General features: G+C 49.0%; 1 protein-coding gene across 1 annotated transcript; it reads right to left on the bottom strand.

The window, feature by feature from the left end:
* Nucleotides 1-10,435: 10,435 nt before the first annotated feature.
* LOC311185734 (chemokine-like factor) lies at nucleotides 10,436-19,736 on the bottom strand (the record flags this gene model as incomplete). The annotated part of the gene is made up of 4 exons (XM_084256541.1): nucleotides 10,436-10,552; nucleotides 12,681-12,776; nucleotides 15,724-15,882; nucleotides 19,665-19,736. The coding sequence occupies 4 exons, from the start codon at nucleotides 19,734-19,736 to the stop codon at nucleotides 10,436-10,438; spliced, it is 444 nt and encodes a 147-aa protein (XP_084112667.1).
* Between the last annotated feature and the right edge of the window lie 824 nt (nucleotides 19,737-20,560).

Below are 20,560 nucleotides of genomic sequence, written 5' to 3'. Positions count from 1 at the left end.
GATGTCTGTGCTCTTGACTTCTGCTTTTTCCTAGGACGTGGCTGGCATGAGTCTGCCCTGGCAACTAGGGGCTACTTGTGTCCTTTGTTCTCGGGTTCAGCCCTGGATTCTTTAGCTGCTAGCCTGGCCTGCTCCGTTGTCTGGGAAATAAAGGATGAGGCTGAGTGGGTGGGAGCAGTGTCAGTGGCACCAGTGTGTGTGTGTGTGTGTGGCGGTTGGGGGGGGGAAGCAGGCAAAAGCCCAGGGAGTTGTCACCCCAGCATGCCTGGATGTCTAAATGCAGCATCTGAAGTCTTCAAGCCTGGGCAGCTTGCCTTGGGGGGCTGGACGCCGCCGCTCCAGGTGCCTCCAGAATCAACATGCTTGAGGTTCCCATTTTAAGAGGACGTGACCAAGACTCAGAGAGGTTTCTCAAATTTCCTACGATTAGGTCTCTCCTGGTGGTGCAGGCGGTTGAGCGCAGCGCTGTGAAGTTGTCTGCAGCCTCTGCAGTGCGGGTTCGATCCCTGCTGGCAGGCATGATACCCACATGGGGCAGCAGACCTCTCCTGTCTCGCCCGCTGCTCCCCTCAGCAGTGGATTTCGTCAGTCTGCCTGTTCTGTTCCCCACTCTGTCTCTGGTGAATCCTCTCATTCTCCCGTACCTCTGGCCTGGACCCCGGTTCTTGTATGCATAAATAAATAAATCTTAAAAAAAATAAAATAAACTTCCTACACTTGACTATCTGCCAAGGGCGGAGCCAGAACTCAGCTGACTTATGTTATTCCCTCCCACAGGGACCTCCAGAGGAGGAAGTGAACTCTCTCCCTGGGTTGGGGCTGCTGCATCTGTCTTCTGCATTTTCTGTGGAGTAGGTCACGGAGGGTCAAAATGGCATGGAATAAATAAGGTGAGAATATCGCTTTTTTGGGTCGAGGAGTTCTTCGGGCTGCCGGCTCCGAGATGTCTGGCCCCAGGTATGTTTTATTACCCCTCTGTGCCAACATGCTCGTTTAAAATAAGGGCATGAGGGCCTCCCCGGTGGCTCAGTGGTTGAGCGCTGGGTTGCAAAGCTGCCCGCAGCCTCTGCAGCGCCGGTTCGATCCCCAGCTGCTCCCCGGCCACCGGAGGAGGGTCCCACATGGCCCGCAGACCTCTCCTGCCGCCCGCTGCTCCCCTCAGCAGTGTACTTCGGTCCTTCTGCCTGCTCTGCTCCCCGCTCTGGCTCTGGTGAATTCTCTCACCCTCCCGTACTTCTCACTGTACCCAGTGCTTGTATAAATAACTAAATAAAAAAAAAATCTTTAAAAAAAATTGCCACTTACTATTAAAATAAATAAATAAATAAATAAATAAGGGCATGAGTGGGATTCACTGGGCTGACCTGAGGATTAAATGGCCTGATGAAGCTGGAAGCATCTGGTAACGGGAGCCCTGGGAGTGCATGAAAATGTGGGTACCTCTGGCATGTCTCCTCAAAATGTGTGCAGGTAGTCAGCGTCCTGCCAACTCCAGGTGAGACCGTGAGCAAGCATCCCCAGGGCGGAATGTGGCTCACCTGTTGGGTGGGTGCTAATGTTTGCTATTGGGCGCCTGGTGGGTGACACTGGCAGGTGATATGCCGCAGGGGTAGGGGGCTCCGGGGAGGGCGAGGGACATTCTGGCAGGTGCCCAGGCTAAGTGAGAGGTCTGCTCGCCATGGGGCAGGTGTAGCGTTGTGCAGCTTTGCAGCCAGCCTAACACCTGAGGCTTGTGTGAGCCAATGTATTCAAAGGTGTGAGTGAGGAGTGAAAACTTTTCCAAAAAGCTGTGCTCACAGATCATTGTGAATTTGGAGGAAAGCCACGGTAATGGTAACAGTGACAGGAGCACACATGACTAGGCCTCCCTCCCCCCTGCTGACTCCCCGGCTCACCAGCCCCTTGGTGCCCACTGTCTGGTCTTCCCCACAGGACGTGCTCTCCTGGAGCTGCTGTTCACCTCATCCTAACATTCTGTTGCAGCTCATGTTTCTTGAGCACTTGCTATGTGTCAGGTACTGTGCTGATCCGTCAATGCATTTGAGTCTCACAACAAACTGTCATTATTCCCAGTTTACAGATGGGAAAGTTACAGATGAGGAAGCAGCTTGCCCAGGGCTGCTCAGTCAGTGAGTGGCTATGACTGCTGGTGTCAGACTCAGTGCCCAGGGGCTTCTTCCTGGCCAGCCCCCTCCCTTGTGCTTGGGTTGTAGACTTTCTTGGGCTTCCCTGGTGGCGCAGGGGTTGAGGTCTCAGCACTATCAAGCTATTGCCAGCTACTGCAGCGCGAGTTTGATCCCCGGCCAGAGAGCTGACCCACATGGTGTAGCTGACCTCTCCTGTCTCCCTGCTGCTCCCTTCAGCAGTGGATTTCAGTGCTTCCTCCTGTGCTGCTCCCCGCTCTGTCTCTGGTGAATCCTCTCACCCCCCTGCACTTCTGGCTTATACCCCAGTTCTTGAATGCATAAATAAATTTTAAAAATTAAAATAATAAGAAATAGCTCTAGACCTTCTTGCTGGCCTCATGAGAGAGACAGACAGACAGCCAGAAACAGAGACAGAGATCTTGCTTCCTAAGGGGGAGAGAGCACAGCTGAGCCTTGCCACCTGTGGTGGGATTTCTGGCGTCCTCATGCATGTCATCCTTATTCATCACCTTTGTTCATCCCCCCTTGACAGAACACCCCCACGACCACACATAGCCCCCTCTGACTAACACGAGAGACATTTCGTTACCTATTATTTTTCCATAAAGCTCCCAAACTGTTTTCTGAGATCATCAAAACTGTAGAACTACAAGTGGGAGAGAAAAGGTGACCGCTTATTTTTTAATCACTGACCATTAGAAAAAAAGATAAATAATCTTGTTTCACAAAATGCAGTGTTTGTGGCAAGGCTCTGTGGAATGGACAGAGGGTGTGAGGCTGCCTGCGCTTCCTCAGTTTCCTTTGAGTCTGGTGGTTTCCAAACATACTGTGGAGCCAGGCCTCACGTCAGCAGGGCTGAGCTCTCACATCTGCCTCACTTGAAGGGGACATTCTCAAGCTGATGACTCAGAAAGGTAAAGCTGTTGTTGGTACTTTTGGAATCATCCCTTCCATAGCATTTTAGTTTAAAACATGGCTAAGATGCTATTTTTTAAAAAATTGCTTTCCATTGGCAAAGCCCTTGGCTTGACCGGAACTTAGTTTCTCTGTCATCCAGGGAAACTGGTGTCATCGTGGTAAAAATGTGGACTCTTCAGCATCACTACAACGCTTACTTTTCTTGGGGATGTTGACAGGGGACACTAGACCAGGGCGGGTCAAATGGACAGTGAAGACGAAGAAGAGAAGGCAGGGGCCCCACCCTGGGGGGATGAAGCAAAGGGTCCACTCGCTGGCTTGGAGCACTCAGCCACACCCCAAGCCTGGGCTGGTGGGAGCTGGACCCGCACCCTCCCCATGGGTGGCACAGTGCCCAGCGCGGAAGTAAGAAGCTGCCACTCAGAGACTGGGGTGTGGGTCCCCAAGCCTGGACTCCATCCTCTCTCCAGAGGTGGGGGCTAAGCCAAAGGAGGGCCCTTGAGCCCACAGACCTCAGCAAGACATCTGTACCGAGGCCAGCACTCCTGACGCTGCCCTGTGGAGGGGGCGAAGCCCTCATTCCTCAGACTTTGTGTCTCCCAGTTGGGGATTTTCACCTGTTTGTCAGCCCGGAATGGAAACAGGGGAATCGGAAACTTAAGCCTGATGCGAGCCTCTAAGGAAATTGCCACTTAAAATCAGTCCCCCTGACCCTAAGCCTACACCCCCAACCATCTTGCGCAGGCAGGGCACCTGGAGAGCATGGGCCGGCCCCGACCCGGGTGCAGAGCCCCAGGCAGGGACAGAATGAGGCCCTTGGTACCCCACCTCCCTCGCTGATCCGTCCCTGAGGCCCCGCGGGCCTCCTGTCGCTGGGTGCCCACACGCCCCCAGTCCTCCGAGGCTCTGATGTGTCAAAATGTCCTCTAGGCCCCTGTACACACCCTGCACCTTACGGGATCTGAAGGGTACAGACGGGAGAGAAGAGAATATGGTCTCGGATCCTGTTTGGGTGGCTCTTTTAGAAAACTTTCCAAGCATGGCTCGCCACGGACCAGCTCCTGAGGCTAGCTTGTGGCTGCTGCGCCGTGTGCTGCTGGTCACCGAGCACCAGAATAATGGGGCAACCTTCTTGGTAAGACAGAGCCCCCCATCTCCCTAAACTGCAAAGCTCCCAGGAGCTCGCCAGGCATGTGTGGTGCCATCCCACAGCCCAGAGACGGCCCCAAGACAAAGGCAGGGGAAGGTGCTCCGGCCAAGGGCAAAGAGAGTGGGCGGCCCGCTCTGCCAGAGTTGACGAGAGCTGGCCTGAGCAGCCTGTCAAGTTGTGGGGTCAGCTCCTCTCTCAGGCCCTGATGTTCCTACTTGGGGGGCCCCAGCCCTTTCCCCTGTTGGGGCACTTCCTGGCCACCCCGCCTGGACCCTACAGCAAAGCATGGCGCAGGCCTGAGCCTCTTGCCAGCGCTGTGACGCAAGGGCCTGGACCTCACTCAGCTGCTGACTTTGGTGCTGGGGAGCCCTCAGTCAGGGTCCCCCAGGGGTATCCATTCACTGTTGGCTCGCGTGGAAATCAGGAGGAAACAGGAGAAGGTACAAGAACATCAAATGTAGAGACGCTAAGGAGGACAAAGATGTGGGGAGGGTGACAAGAGAGAAAGCATCTCAGGCCACTGGGGCCTCACGAAAAGAGGGGGCTTTCGAGGCAGCCAGCCCATACCCACCCCCGACGCTTCATCTCCTTAGTCCCATTTTCTCATCTGTTAACCAGGAAATGGGGGGTGACTCCAAGCTCACCAGGGTGTTGAGGTTTAACAAGGTAACAGGAATCTACGAGAAAGCATGGGACACATGGTACAGGCTCAAAACCCACTCACGTTGCCTGCCCTTCGTGAAAATTTCCGTGGACAGAGCTTTTAGTTTCCCTTCAGAAATCTCCCCCCCGGCTGCAGCTCTCCGTAACTAAGAGGGTCCCTATCTCCAGTCAAAGTCGCTCCTCTTTTGCTCTGTCTGCTTCCTGATGCTTGCCCAGAAAATCCTTCACGCACTCGAAGAAAATATCTTGAGATTTAGCTCAATAGCAACGAGGCCTACATCCAGGTTAGAAAAAGTGACTCTAAGGGAGCAGAATGTGGAAGAGGCCTGAGTTAGGAGTTAGGATTGTCCACAGCACCAGTTTAAATGGCAAATGGCACCCAGTTCCCCATGGGATCTGACGGGCTGTTTTTTCTCTTTGACCACTTTGTAGTAAATATTTGTTCTGTGCCCAACATTGTGCTGTTTGCTTTAAACACAGGGAAGTGTTACAAGAATTCAGTTACTTCTTATCAGGCTTTGAACCTCTGGAAACTGAGGTTCAAGTTCACCCACTCAGAGAGGTGCCAGGGCCAGGGACTAGGCCCCAGGCTGCATCTGGACAAAACTGGTGTTCCTCTGCCAGCCTGTGAGGATGCAATGCCTTAGGCTCCACAAATAAGCAAGGTTTGTCTAAACCCTGAGGGGTTAACTTTGGGAAGTTTTCAGTTGGTAAAGAATATGAAATTCTGGAAAATGCATCAAAAACAGGGATGCAGTGCTGTTTCCTGAACAGCCACCATATGGCACCCTCGGGGAAGATGGGCCCTTAGCTGTTAACACACAGAAAGGCAGACTCCTGCTGTCTTTTACAGTACGTGTGACAATTTTTTTAAACTCTGCCATGTCAACTCTTGTGCTTTTTTTTTTTTTTGAAGGGGGAGGGGTTGTTTATAATCTTTTGGGAAGGATATAGTTTGAAAAGTAGAAGCATCTGCTGTTTTGTAAGGTGAGAACTGTGTTTACCTACTGAATATACTCATTAAAAATTTCCTTAGCTGAAAACCTCCATTTTTTCAGTGTCATGAGCTACAGACCAGTATGTGTGTTGGCTGTTCTGTGGACAGAGAGTTCCAAGGAATCTTTCTGGGCGTTAGGCGAGTGACCTCCCTAGCTCCAGGGCAACAGCCTGTTACAGTCAGCTCTGGCCTTGTCCAGAGAGACAGGGCTTTGTTGTTTTCACTTGAGGAGAGCCTTGACTCTGGGGGCTGAGGGCAAAGCTTATATTGGAATTATGAAAATGAATACTTACAAGTAAGGACCAGTCTAAGCAAATCAGCAAGTGGTGAAGGGTTAGCATATATACTAGAATAAAAAAAAGGACTATGCAGATTTCCAGAATGGTGATTGCTATATACGATTCGTGGGCTTCGGCAGTAATGAAACAAACTAAAGCTCCTATGAGAAGACCCTGTGATAAAAGAAACAGGATTTGTTTTAATGGACACAGATGATTTTTTTCAATCCATACATTGTTAGAACATAAATCTGATTCTATTGCAATTTCTGTATTGTTTTGAACATTTTTATTATTCAAAATGTCTTTTAGAGAAATGAAATAATACATGAAAATAATAGAAATGCACACAGTATAACATCAGTTTTTCTCTTCCCCCAACCTAACCCTGGTCTTTCTCCTTAAAAGTCACCACTGCAGCAGTGTAGATTTCATGCCAGAAAGGATGGTATACCCACAGAGCAGAGATAGATTGACTCTGATAGAGTGAGCTAAGAGTCCCGACAGCCCTTCCAAACTGCTGCTGATGATCCCAACATCATTTTATTGGGAAATACTACTCATCTGAAACCCAGCCTTTATCATATACTAAATTCTCAGGTGTATTGCAGGTGCCCTTTCAGACTTTTTCCTTTTCACTGATTTGCTCATTTCTTCTGAAATTACAGGCAATTTTGTATTATATCATTGCCTGGCCTACTGTCCCTTTCGCTGCTCATTCTCAGGTCTCCCAGGTTTGTCTTGGTTAAGTGCCCCCAAACTAAGCCTGCTGGTATTTTAATTGGAATTGTGTTTAATTTATAGTTTGAAAAGATTACAAAGCTTGATCTTGCTGTTCGGGGGCAAAGTCTGTCTTTCCAGTTATTTCAGGGTTTCGTAAGTATCTCAGTAGCGTTTTAAAGTTTTCTTCGTATAGGTCTTTCAAATATATTTTGTTTAACTGAAGCTATTTTATCATTTTGATTGCTGTTGTGAAGAAAAATTTCTTCTGTTTAAGTCCTTATTGAAAAACTTTTCCTTTATTAACTCAATAATGAGTCACCTAAATAAATCACCTGGTTCTAAATTACTTCCCAGTAATCTCTGAGTTGTTTAGATATGCGATCAAGTCAGCGGAAAGAAATATTTCCCTCTTCTTTTCAAATGTTCTTATTTCTTTTTCCTAATTGTGATGACGAGTAGTTCAAGAGAAATCCTGGATAACGACAGTGCTAGTGGGCATCTACTTTGTCCCTCATTTTATGGGAATTCTGTTGTTTCATTATATATGATGCTGACTTTTGGGTTCATTTTCATGATGTCAGTGGAATACATATGTACTCCTATTTTCCTCATCCTCCTGTTCCTCCTTCCCCTTCCTGTCCCTTCTCTCTTCTCCACTCTCCCCTCCCCCCATGTCTCACTTTCTCTCCACCTCCCTCTCTTTGCAGTCAGGGATGAATATTTAATTTTGCCAAATGTATTCTATACCCTGCTTGATATTGTGGGGACTTACGGCTGACTGCTCCAGGATGTGTCAAAGTGGAATGCTGATTATTTTGAGTTGAAGACAACTGAAAGAACAGCAGATTCAGAAATGCTGATTTCCCTAATTATCTTTCTAATATCAGGAAATAAATCTTGTGGTGGCCCTGGAGGTGAGAGGCAGCTTATCACATCTGGCTAGGCCTTGCAAGGTCTGTTTTTGATGCGTATATAGATAACTGCAAAAACCTTTCTTTTAAATATATATATATTTTAAGATTTATTTTTATATATACAAGAACTGGGGTATAGTCAGAGGCGTGGGAGGGTGAGAGAATTTACCAGAGACAGAGCAGGGAGCAGAGCAGGCAGAAGGACCAAAGACACTGCTGAGGGGAGCAGCGGGTGAGACAGGAGAGGTCTGCCACGCCATGTGGGAATCTCCCTGGGCGGCCGGGAATCGAACCCATGCTGCAGAGGCTGCGGACAGCTTCACAGCGTGGTGCTCAACCTGCTGTGCCACCGGGGAGGCCCTTAAATATTTTAAAGGTCTTTGTTCTGTCTTTCCCTCCTAAATTTATTATCCTCTGTCTAAAAAAGTATTTCAACTCACTGAAATGACTAGATCAGTCTCCATTATTCTACAGTTGGGCCTCTCTGGGTACACAATTAGTCTTTTTCTCTTGTTATCTGTCTTGTGTGAGTTTATTTTCCAATCTTATTGACCTAGAAGAGTAAATACTAGCTTGTTCCTCAGCAATGTGATCTCCAATTTTTCTCCTTTTACTTATTATATGGTGAATTAGCTTAACAAAATCCTGATATTGAATCACCATCATGTTTCTTCCTCATGGTATATTTAAAAAAAATACCGGTGGGGCCTCGCTGGTGGTCTAGGGGTTAAGGCTCAGTGCTAGCACTACTACTGCCTGAGTTCGATCCCTGGAGCTACCCACATGGCACAGCAGACCTCTCCTGTCTTGCCCACTGCTCCCCTCAGCAGTGGATTTCGGTAGATCTGAATGTTCTGCTCCCCACTCTGTCTCTGGTGAATCCTCTCACCTCCCTCCCCCACCTCTGGCCTACACCCCAGTTCTTCTATGCAAAAAAAAAACCCAAAAACTGATGAATATTTCCTACTAATATATCCCTATTTGTTGCTTTGATTGCAAGATCTCTATTGTTTTCCTGCATTCCTCAGTTTTTGCTATCAGGGTTATGCTGACTTTGTAAAAATAGTCAGGAAGCATATCTTCTTTCTCTCAGTTCTTTGAAAAAGTTAAAATAGTATCAGATTATATCCCAAGAAGGCTTGAAAGAGTTAACCTGTGAAAAAGTCTGAGCCTGCTACATTTTTGAAAGATACTTATTTGATAACTTCTCATTTTCCTTGGTGTTTATACAGGTGTCTGTTTTTTGGTAATCTGTAATTTCCGAGAAAAAGCAACCATTTCATTCAGTTATTCAAATTTGTTTGTTCTGCAAAGCACTCCTTTGGGTGTTTGCGTGTCTCCCGCCTGGGCTCTGCAGTTTATACCCTCTCCTTCCCACACCACACCCCCTTTATCCTGAGCATAGTGGCTAGCAGTGGTTTATCTGTTTTATTGGTCAATTCTCTTATTTTTATTTGCTAATTTACACATCTCTGCTGTTATCATCACTGCTTCCTAATTCCCTTAGGGAAGGAAAAACTGCAGACATTTCAAAGGGGGAAAAGTCAAATTTAGCAGTGAGGGTTTGCTTGTGTGGGAGGAGCAGCCGGGAGGGGAGGAAAGGCGGGCCGAGGGCCGCTAGGGGAGCTTTGCAGAGGTGCCTCGCCCTAAGACTCACTCCCAGAGGCCGAGGCAGGCCCACATCGCCCATGTCCACCCTGCTCCTCACCAGTCTCAGGAGCTTCAACAATCCGGTGGGCGTGAAGAAATAATGCTTGATGCTGTCCCGGAATTTGCCCGGGACTCTGGCCCGTTCCTGCGCACGCTTTTGCATGGCATCCTTGTTCTCCGTGCTGGGGGGCACCGGCTGCTGCTGCTCGGTGGCTTTAGCAGGGGGTGCGGGGCCTGCCTTGGGCGGCGGCGCGGATGTCCTTGGCCGTGGCGCGGATGCCCTTGACGGCGCGGACGCCTTGGACGGCGGCGCGGACGGCTTTGGGGGCACGGGTGCCTTGGACGACGGCACGGACGGCCTTGGCTTCACGGTGGACATCGTCAAGAGCGCGGTGGCCGCTCAGGCTGCAGCAGAGGCGCGGGGCGGCCGGGGCGCAGGTGTCCCCAGCGGACCTCCGGGTCTTCGGGGTCGGTGGCGCGGGCCTAGCGGTGTCGGGCTGGCCCTGGGCTCTGCGCCTGCACCGTGGCGGCCGCGCTCCCGGGGTAACCCAGCGCCCCAACGGCCGCCTCCGCCCCAACGGCCGTGGCCTCCAGCCCTCGCGCGCCCCCGGGGCAAACCCTGCCCTCCCGCCACCTGTCTCCACCTGCTGAGGCGCTGCTGCCTGGCCTGGAGCTCAGTGTCTCCCCCTACCTCCAAGCTGCCAGCGCCCCCACCCCCACCCCAGGGGGCCCCCAAGGCCATCTGGAGGCCATTTCAGTGCATTCTTTTCTGGCACCCGGGTCCAGGAGGGGTAGAGTGGGTTTGATCCCATGCACCCCACCTCCCGTGGACGTGACAGGGAGGGTGCTAGCTGGGCGCAGAGTTCCTAAATCTCTCCCTCCGGCTCCCACGCTGAGTGAATTAAATGAGAAATTCTACAGAAAAATAGGTGTAAGAATAAAGACATACGTTTAATACTTAGCCTCAACTAAAAAGGAACATAAAAATACAAAATTTATATTCGGTTATGCGCAGACGTCTTCTTATAAGGACCACCGGGATTAAATAGAAGTTTCCGGTAAATAAGTGCTGCATCCACGAGACAGGACACGGCTGCCAGGAATCCAAACACCTGGGAACAAAGACACGGCGTCACTGGGCGGCTGGTCTGGGGCTGCGGTTCCCGCAGCTTACCAGGCCTGCCCGCCGCTTCCTCCCCTCCGGGGCTGGGACCCCAGGGCTCATTTTATTCTCATCCCCATGTTTCCCAGTCACCCCCTGGAGAAAGGAAAAAGACCATCTAAGTGAGAAGGAATGATATTCAAGTGGCTCTCTTGGCTTGCTCCTGGACAAGCCGTGGGAAGCTCTGTTGTTGGTATTCAGTTCTCCGCCAGCATTTCAGGCCCCAGTAGGAAAGTTCGAGAATTTGGCTTTCCCACTGCACATTCATTTGGAGAAAGGGTTAACATTAACACCGCCTCAAGATGGAACCAAGGCATTAGTAACTGTGATAGAAGCTGTGGAGAACTAGGGTGACATGATGCTCCAAAGTGAATGCTGAGAGGCTGGGCTCTGTACTCTGGCTGCATCCACGAAACTGGTGAGATTCTAAATAGGCCTCTGGATAATAACATCGAGGTGGAGGCAATAAACTAGAGAGAACACGGACTTCTGGCATCCGACGGCTGTCTGAGAACTGGTGCCCTGGGCAGAAGAAGGTGGGGGTGTCCTTCCTCACATGCTGTCCAGTCCCCAACATCCAGGGGCCAGGAAGCCTCTGCTGGCTCCAGCCATCGTGGCTTCTCCCTGGCTCTGACCACACTGAGTCCCTCCTGCCTAGCCTTTCCTGACCCTGCGTCCTCTCCCTTTATTCCTGGAGAACTGCCATTCTGCTGCCCGAGAGAGGTGGTTGCTTCCTCTTTCCCATGTCCTGCAGTAACTCTGTCAACAGCTGTCTGAGCTCTGGCCTCCTTTGTGAAGCTCTAAGTGACTCGACGATAGGGCACGCGTCCAGCCCAGTGCCCTCCCAGGGCCCTGCGCATCGGCCGTGTAGGCCACATCATTCCAGATTTTCCACTAGCCGTACTCCAAAGCTTAAAAAAGTAAAATTTTAATAATAGATTTTATTTAGTGTGATAGATCCAAAATGTTGCTGTTTTAACATATCCCGGCTATAATAAAGTTATTAAATATTCTATATGCTTTTTTTTTTTGACAGCAAGTCTTAGAAATTCAGTGTGGATTTCACACATACAGCCCACCTCTATCCAGACCCACTGCACTTCCAGGGCTTGGCCGCCACGTGGACAGCTCAGCTCCGTTCCTCGACAGCACCCGCCGGGGGCACTTAAGGCATGAGTCAGTCCTCTGCCTGGTCCCTCTTTCTCAGAGGCACATGATTCTCTTTAAAGACAGCTGGGGAAATTGCTGTTCTGGTAATATCTAATTTCTAGAATAATTCCCATCCCTCATGAAGTTGCTCGGGGCCTAATATGGGAGGTGAAAGTCCGTGGGTGCTGACATGCGTGGCTGGCTGAGTGTGTCAGTTCTGAGGTAGCCCATGCCATGAACAGAACAGGGAAGTAGGAGGGGGCTTACGGAGAACTTTCTAATCCACTTCCCTAGATCAGAACCTAGAAAAGCCAAATGATTTTGAATCTCCCATAAGAAATCTCAGAAGAGTATTGGCTAGAACTACAACTGACCTGACTCTCATTTTTGGCTTGCTTTCTAGGATAGAGTCGGATGGAACTAATTGGCTCCTCATCAAGCAGTGTTCAGGACAACCCTTGAGTACATTCTGTTCCCTTCTCATGTGGCATCTATTCTATTCCCTCTGAAGAAGGATCTGGACAGTAAGTGAGAAAGCATAGAGCAGCCCATCTCACCTTAACAGGTAGTGTGTGTCCTTTTCTTTAAAAGGGAGAGCTATGAACCTCATCCAAGTTTCCTCCACATCCAGGTTCTGGCATCTGAGAAACTCATCCAGTAATTACTGCCGCAACCAGTAATGCCTTTCCCCCTCTAGGGTAACCTACATACCTCTGGGACACATGTAGGATCATCTTCACTTGGCTACCTTCAGCTTTACTGTGAAATCACCTTAATTTCTTCACCTTAACCAGGATAAGTCTTCACACACAAAAACTGGCAGAGAAGCCCCCGGGAGGACAATGATATCGTTTCTTGTATATATTTTCCAAGTAAATCTGAATTCTGATCAAACCTAAAGGAAAAATTGGAAAGACCCCCCCACTTACCCCTCCCAGGACTGTGGACAGTGTGGTTTCTGGCAGCAGCGCCAGCACGGCTATGATGATCAGAAATGTCACTGTAACCAGTGAGTTGACGACATCCTGAAAACACAGAAGAGAGATGAGCTTTACATGAAGATCACCAAAAAACGACACCACCACAAACAAACAAATAAAAGTCCCTTAAAGATTTTGACAGTTCTACTTCATTAAACACATTTATTTAGTGATTATCTTGTAGGAAACCAAACAATAGTAAAATGACACCTGTGTTGTATTTCATCGACAGGGATGCTTTTAGCCTGTGATGCACCTGTCGTTTACTGAACAGGCTCCTTTTTAAATTTAAATGCAGTCGGAGGGAACTTACCTGGTTGGGAAAGTGGGTGATGTGTTATGGAGGAGGTTTACACTAGAACGGCACACTGCCAGGTCAGAGCAGCCCGTTTTAGTAATATACAATGTGGAGTTGTCTACACTGTAGATCAAACAGCCTTATCACGTTACTTCCTGAGTTACCCAGTCCTGTCAATTCTACCTTAATAACACCTCCTTTCTCTCCAGCTGCTGCTATGAACCTTCACTCAGGCCTTTATCATTTTCATGCCTGATTTATAGTAACAGACTTTGAAGTGGTCTGAGTCTCCCCTCTAATTTTGTTCCCCTTCAATCATTATTGACAGTGCCCACCCCCCGGTCACGTGACACTCTCCTACTGAAAGATTCCATAGCTTCCCATGGCCTTTGGGTTAAAACCCAAAGCCTTGCATGCTCTGACCTTATACTGCCCCTCAAGCCTCCCCTCTGGCTCCTATCTTCACAACTCAGTAGCCCAAACAGTCTTAACTACCTGGGCCAGGGGATCACACTGCCTGCCCCTAGACCCTCACGAACACGTACACTGCTCCTTCTGCTGAGAAAGACCTGCCCCCCTGTCCGTCTGCTGCTCAATGCTTTCGTCCTCCGGCCTGGGCTCCGCATGCGAGCCCGTTGGGATTTGCTCCCTACTCTTGCTGCCTCCGCACCGGCCTGGGTCAACAGCCATGGCAGCTGCAGTGACACTAGCGTGCTCGTCTGTCTTGCTTCTTGGCTACATTGAAAGTTTCTCATCTGCAAATTTGTGTTTTGTCTCACCAAAGAACCCTTTCCAGAACCTGCAATTCGTGGATACTGAACATTTGAATAAGTGACTTCATCAGATCAAGAGCAGAGAGAATCTAGTTTTCCTAATGGAGCGGAGGCTCGGTTGGCGTAGCGCTGTTTGTCAACAATCTGACTGTCAGTCCTGCTCCTTAGGGAAATGGTGACGACACATAGGCCACTCTCCCTCTCGGTATGTTTCGTTGAACTTGGGGTTCCAAGTTTATTACTGTGACATGTAAGATGTTCCAGAGGATTATTATAGTTTGGAGAAAAATAAATCTATAATGTATACGTTTTATGAACCCTGGAATAGTCACTATACAACTTTTTGAGTATAAGAGTAAGAAGATGTGGGCCACACTCAACATCTCCTTGAAGAAATTCTTGGAACCATTTCACTGAGCCCTTTCTGCCACTTACTGGTATTTCAGCTCTGAGGAAGACTTTGTTCTTTTTTCCTAGACCTCCCTCCAATAAGGTTCAGGTCGAAAGTGTAGGTCAAGGAGGAGTTTGGAGAGAGACTATCTATTTCCCAACTTTCCCATGTTTGGACTGATTGTGATTAGCCTGAAATATTCATCGTTGGCCCTCAAAAGCCGTTCCGGAAGATACTGCTTTAAGACAGGTTTATACTCTGAGAATAGTTTTGAAGCTCTAGCTCCTGAATAAGGGCTATCAGCTTAGAGTATCAGGACTCTGGAATCCTAGAGGATGATCAGAAATACAGACGAGGAAGACTGACCAGTCCAGTCAGAGAGGGGCAGGGCTGAGAGGGGCGGGGAGTGGTGGAGGATGTCTTAGAAGGGAGACACCTCAGTTTCTCTTAGAACCAGCTTATTGTCCAGGCTAACGGGGGTCATATGCACTTTAATTAATAGCTTCAACTGGCCTATTTTGATCATTTCTAGAACCATCTGGACACTCTGTTGGGCAATTATTTCTAATACTGTGAGTATGACAGATGCTATTAAATAAGCTTCCACATGCTATTAAATAAGCTTCTACAAGATGAGTTAAAATTATTTAGCACTAACATTTTAAAGTAAGACAACATTGTACTTTATTCAGTGTCCCAAATTATTTTGATTTTCTGCTTAGTGATCAGGGACCTGCAAGTTGTAGATACTTGTGTATCCGCCCCATCTCTACCTCAGTTTTTAGGCCAGCTCAACATGCATTTAAAAGGGAGAGTTAGGGCCTCCCCGGTGGCGCAGCGGTTGAGCGCTGGGTTGCGAAGCTGCCCGCGGCCTCTGCGGCGCCGGTTCGATCCCCAGCTGCTCCCCGGCCACCAGAGGAGGGTCCCACATGGCGCGCAGACCTCTCCTGCCGCCCGCTGCTCCCCTCAGCAGTGTACTTCGGTCCTTCTGCCTGCTCTGCTCCCTGCTCTGGCTCTGGTGAATTCTCTCACCCTCCCGCACTTCTGACTGTACCCAGTGCATGTGTAAACAAAAAAACAAACAAAAACAAATAAACGAATAAATAAATAAAAAACATGCCTCTATAAAAAAATAAAAGGGAGAGTTAAAAAAAAAAAAAAAAGGTCCAGCAAAACAAATAACAAAATGCAAAAAGAAAACAAAAGGGAAATAAAGATTAAGAATGCTCCATTATTTTATTAACCATGATCTTAAACATTTTTTAGACTACGCTTAAGTGAATCCTCCTAACAGATGGGACAGTCACGTCACTGAGAGATGGAACTCGGAGAATTTATGCTCTGAGGCAGCCACATTTCCTGAAAATCTCCCCCGGGACAATTAGCACATTAGCAGAGAGCAGAGTCCCTTCTTCCTAAGCCTGTTGAAAATTACCTTAAAGGCTTAACACAAAATTAGGAGGATTTATTAAAATGTCTTACTATGTCAGGAAAAAGCTGTGAATTTAAATGAGGAAACGGAACACTTACAAGCAAAGGCCAAAATAAGAAGGTCATGTAGCGATCAAGTCTGAGCATATATAAAATTATGAAAAATAAAACAACGACAACTTCAAATCCGGTGACAACAATGTATGGTTCAGGTGCTTGCGCGATAATAAAAAGGGTCATAGATGTCACAGTTAGTGCCTGTAAGAAAAAGAAATGATTATTCAATCACCGAACGTAAGTTTAAGCTGTAAAAACGATTGTTTCTAAAATAAATATATGGGCTTCGGCCACACAAACACACACACACACACACACACGTAAAAGAGGCATGGCCAAAGTGTGTGGGTGCTGAGTATCTTTGTGTCTGGGAGCCTTGGTGTCCCTCTTTTCTTTAATTTTTAAAAAAGATTTATTTATTTATTTATACAAGAACCAGGGTACAGGACAGATTTGCGGGAGGGTGAGAGGATTCACCAGAGACAGAGTGGGGAACAGAACAGGCAGACTGACGAAATACACTGCTGAGGGGAGCAGCAGGCGAGACAGGAGAGGTCTGCCGCGCCATTTGGGACCCTCACCGGTCTGGATTGAACTGGTGCTGCAGAGGCTATGGGCAGCTTCACAGCGCGGCACTCAACTGCTTGTGCCACTAGGGGAGGCCCTGGTGTCCCTCTTTTAATCTCACTACTCTACCTGTACACCTAATACTGTTACTTCTCACATCTGTTGCCTTGCTCTTTTTCCATTAAATGTTTTCTTTGTCCTTTTATACTATCAATTTCACCTCCTCCACTCTCTCCTTCCTTCCTAGAAACATATCTAAGGTGTCTTCTCTTAAAACTGAAACACATACACACACCTTCCTTTCTCTCTGTTCCCCGCAGAAACTGTTTTCTATTTCTATTTTCTATTTCTTCCTGCAGCGATCTTCAAACAAGTATGTACATACTCTGCTATAAACCCTTTTTGTCTACTCACCACTCCTTAACTCTCTCTTTTTAGGATTTAATTTATTATTTTATTTATTCATGCATACAAGAGCTGGGGTACAGGGCAGAGGGGTGGGGAGTGAGAGGATTCACCAGAGACAGAGTGAGGAGCAGAACAGGCAGACTGACTGAAATACACTGCTGAGGGCAACAGCGGGGAGACAGGAGAGGTCTGCTGCGGGGTAGCTCCCTGGCCGGGGATCGAACTTGTGCTGCAGCGGCTGCAGACAGTTTCACAGTTCTGTGCTTAACCCCTTGTACCACCAGGGAAGCCCCCACGCCTTAACTCTTTAACAATCTGGAGCCTGCTGTCCAATTTAAACTGAAGAGTGTTGCCATGAAAAATACTGGGTAGCAAACATTTAAAACTGTCAGAGAGGGCCTCCCTGGTGGCACAGCGGTTGAGCGCTGGGTTGCGAACCTGCCCGCGGCCTCTACGGCGCTGGTTTGATCCCCGGCTGCTCCCCGGCCACCAGAGGAGGGTCCCACATGGCGCGCAGACCTCTCCTGCCGCCCGCTGCTCCCCTCAGCAGTGTACTTCGGTCCTTCTGCCTGCTCTGCTCCCCGCTCTGGCTCTGGTGAATTCTCTCACCCTCCCGTGCTTCTGGCTGTACCCAGTGCATGTGTAAACAAAACAAACAAACAAATAAATAAATAAATAAATAAAACATGCCTCTAAAAAAAAAAAAAAAAAAAAAAAAAAAAAAAAAAAATAAAACTGTCAGAGAAAAACAATTCTCAGAAAGACCCTCCTGTATGGAAAAAAAACAACCACCACCAATTCTGAGGCTTCACTTTTTACATACTTCCTCTTACCTAAATACAATGCAATCAGAATTGACAATTTAATTAAATAGTAATACTAAAAAGATCAGAAAATCATTAACCCAACTTCCTGATTTTCAAATGAAGATATGGACTGTAGAAACGCTAAGTGACTTAAAGGCAAAAATGAGCTGGTGAGGCCCAGGAAGTGTGTCAATGGCATGATGCTCGGAGGAGACAGAGCCCCACCCAAAGTCTCTGTGTTCTTGAAATCTAGTTTTGTCATGTCTTCCGTTGCCAGAGTTCTACGATCAGCCTGCCAGCTGATGGCATCTACATACTCTTAAAGCTACACAGGGCACTTAGTCATAATTCTTCCGGTTACTTTAGTAATGTGAAAATAACCTTTTCCTCATTGAAATTGGTCCGTTTGATTCAGTAGGGAATGTCCTGATGGTCACCACCAGCCACCAGGGGGTGCCAGAGACACCAGGTGTTAACAGCTCTTTGTGAGTTGTTGGGCTACAACAACAACAAACAGCTGTTTGAGATACCAAGCCTGGGGCCTTTGCTGTGCCTTTCAGGCAATATCAGAGATAGGACCAGAGGCAGGTATGGCAGCCCAATCTCTGCCAGGCCTTTGGCTTCTCTTCCTTACTTGGAGGGTCAGCTGCTGGATGCTGCTTCGTTCTTCGGAGGCCAGGAACAGTCTCCTCAGCTCCCAACAGCGCTGCCTTTTATCTTCTTTCAGGAAACCCCACCTACAGGTCTGATTGGACCATTTTCAATCCTATGACTGATTGGACCATTTAGCACCTATCAGCTCATAGTTTGTACCTGATGGGACCACTCCACCATCCAGCCGCCAAGTATAAAAGGGAACTTGGTACAGCCCCAACCTGCCCTGATCTCAAGTCAGGCCCATAGGCTGTTGGGCTCTGAAGAGCCGCAGCCAAAGCCTGCCTGCATTGGAGCCTCAGCCTGAGAGTCTGTCTCTGTTGCCACGGCTCCTGCCACAAGGCAGGGTTCTGTTTCATGACTAAAATGAATCATCCCATGAGCCAGAGATTTTTGTCTTGGTTGTCTTTGTTCCAGGTCCTAGCTCAGATCTTGTGGTACATTAAATACTCAAGTTGTTTTTGAGGGTAATACTATGTCAAAAGCCAAACCTTTCTTACAAAACTTTGTCCCTTCTTCAGTATTCCAGAACTTTCAGTTCCTGGCCTAAAACAACAGCCCCTCAGATCACGTCTCCTGGATTACTGACTCCCAACCCAAAGCAATCTCTCCATTCTTGGAACTAAAGAGTCATTTTCTTATGTATTCTGACTTACAGTTATTTCTCAGGTTCGTAGATTCTGGTGTGGGAAGGACCTTCTGTGCAATTTGTTCTACCCAATCACTGACATTCGAAGCTCTTCCAACAGGTCACTGAGTGCTCATCTGTGCCTGTGACCTTTGCCCTCTGGGTACCTACTGCCTTTCCAAGTGGCCACTTAATTTCAGAACTTTCCCAATATAAACTAGTTCATATGAAGTGGAACTGTTGTCCTGTTTCCACCCTGGCTCTCTGACATATCATCTCTTTCAAAAAAATTTCCTGCCCCTTTTTCTCTTCTCGAATTCTCCAATATCTCCTCCTAGGACAGTTTCTACATCTCTCACTGGCCCGGTCACTGTCCTCAAGTGATGATTCATTCTCTCCAAGCCTCTGAGCATCTGACTGAAGTCGATGCTGGTGCCCCAGAAAGCCGCAGGTCCATCGTCCTGGCTCTGAACGGTATCAGCCGCCTTCCAGCACATCAGACTTCTGGCTCACAGGAGGAGACCAGCATGCACGGACACCTTGGTCTTTTATCTTCTTGGCATCTGAGTGGGCCACCTGCAGCGGCCTCCCTTGGTAACCTGAGTTCCTGGCTCGTGGGTCCTTCAAGTGTAGGTCATTCATGTAGAGATGCTGGTTCTGCTTCAGGAATGTGAGGGTAACCCCCCGAAGGGGAGGACAGTACCTCTTTCTCCACCTCCACCCGCCCGACCCCACCCTGCCCCCCCTCGCCCCCCATCCCCCACCAGGTGCACAGCAAAATGCCAGTCTTCTAGGGAGGCACTGATGGGAAAAACCAAACCGAAAGAGAAGACCAGCATTCCGCTTCATGCTTTACAGCCACAGCTCCCGGCCCCGCAGCGCATTTGGACACGACCCCCATCCCACGGCCGGGTCCTCACCAGCCGTATTATCTTCACTTGGCCTTTCACGCTGAAACAGAAAGGGCGACCCTTTACTTTCGTCACCGGCATCGCCCCGGCAGAGCCAGCAGCAGCTCCTTCCCTTCGGCCCTGAGCGCACCACTAGGCCGAGCCTCGAGCCTCGAGCGGGGGCTGCAACCGCCACTACTGCGGGGCGCATGGACCGGCCCGGCTTCCCGCCCTCCAGCGCGCACGCGCCTGTCACCTAGGTGGGGCGCGCACGTGCCCTCTGCAGCCAGTGACTGTGGCTCCCCAGCTCTGCATCAGACGGCCCCCAAGTGGGAGAGGGGGAGGCGCAGGAGGAGGGTCCAGGAAAGGCTGCCCCGCTCCCCCAGACCATGGGCATTCAAAGGCCGCCTCCTTAGGATTTCCCTCGGGGCACTCACTCCGTCTCCAGGAGCCACCATCGCCCTCTGCGCATAGCATTCACCACCAGCTAACATAGTTTTATTCTTGCCTCCTCCTAGTGTTTGATCTTCTCTAGAACAGCCCACGGCCCTTCAGATCCTCGAATACACTTGGTGGTGTTCACAAGTCCTCCCACGAAGCCATCGCCCCACCATTTGGAGCCTTTCTTTTTGGGGATGTGAAGTATTGGCGCCCCCATTTATGTGATTTAAATTCCGTCGTGGATAACCTGGCCAGCAACCCAGTCCATTCAGACCTCTTTGGAGCCTGCCCGTGTCAGCTTCAGTCAAATCAGATCAGCAGGGACCTTCAGCAGCCTCCCCCCAGGTCAGTCACCAAAATGTTGAATTCACGCCTGAAGTTTGTTTATGGGGGGCGCGCTGCCCGGTGCGCGGTCTGTGCAGATACACAGGAATACAAGACGGGGCGGGCTTTCCAGTAACCAGATCTAGAGGCTGGTGGAACCC

The sequence above is a fragment of the Talpa europaea genome (assembly GCF_964194135.1).
Source record: "Talpa europaea genome assembly, chromosome: 16".
Classification (NCBI taxonomy): Eukaryota; Metazoa; Chordata; class Mammalia; order Eulipotyphla; family Talpidae; genus Talpa; species Talpa europaea.
The sequence above is the reverse complement of the archived record's forward strand: the minus strand, read 5'-3'. Positions and strand labels throughout refer to the sequence as shown.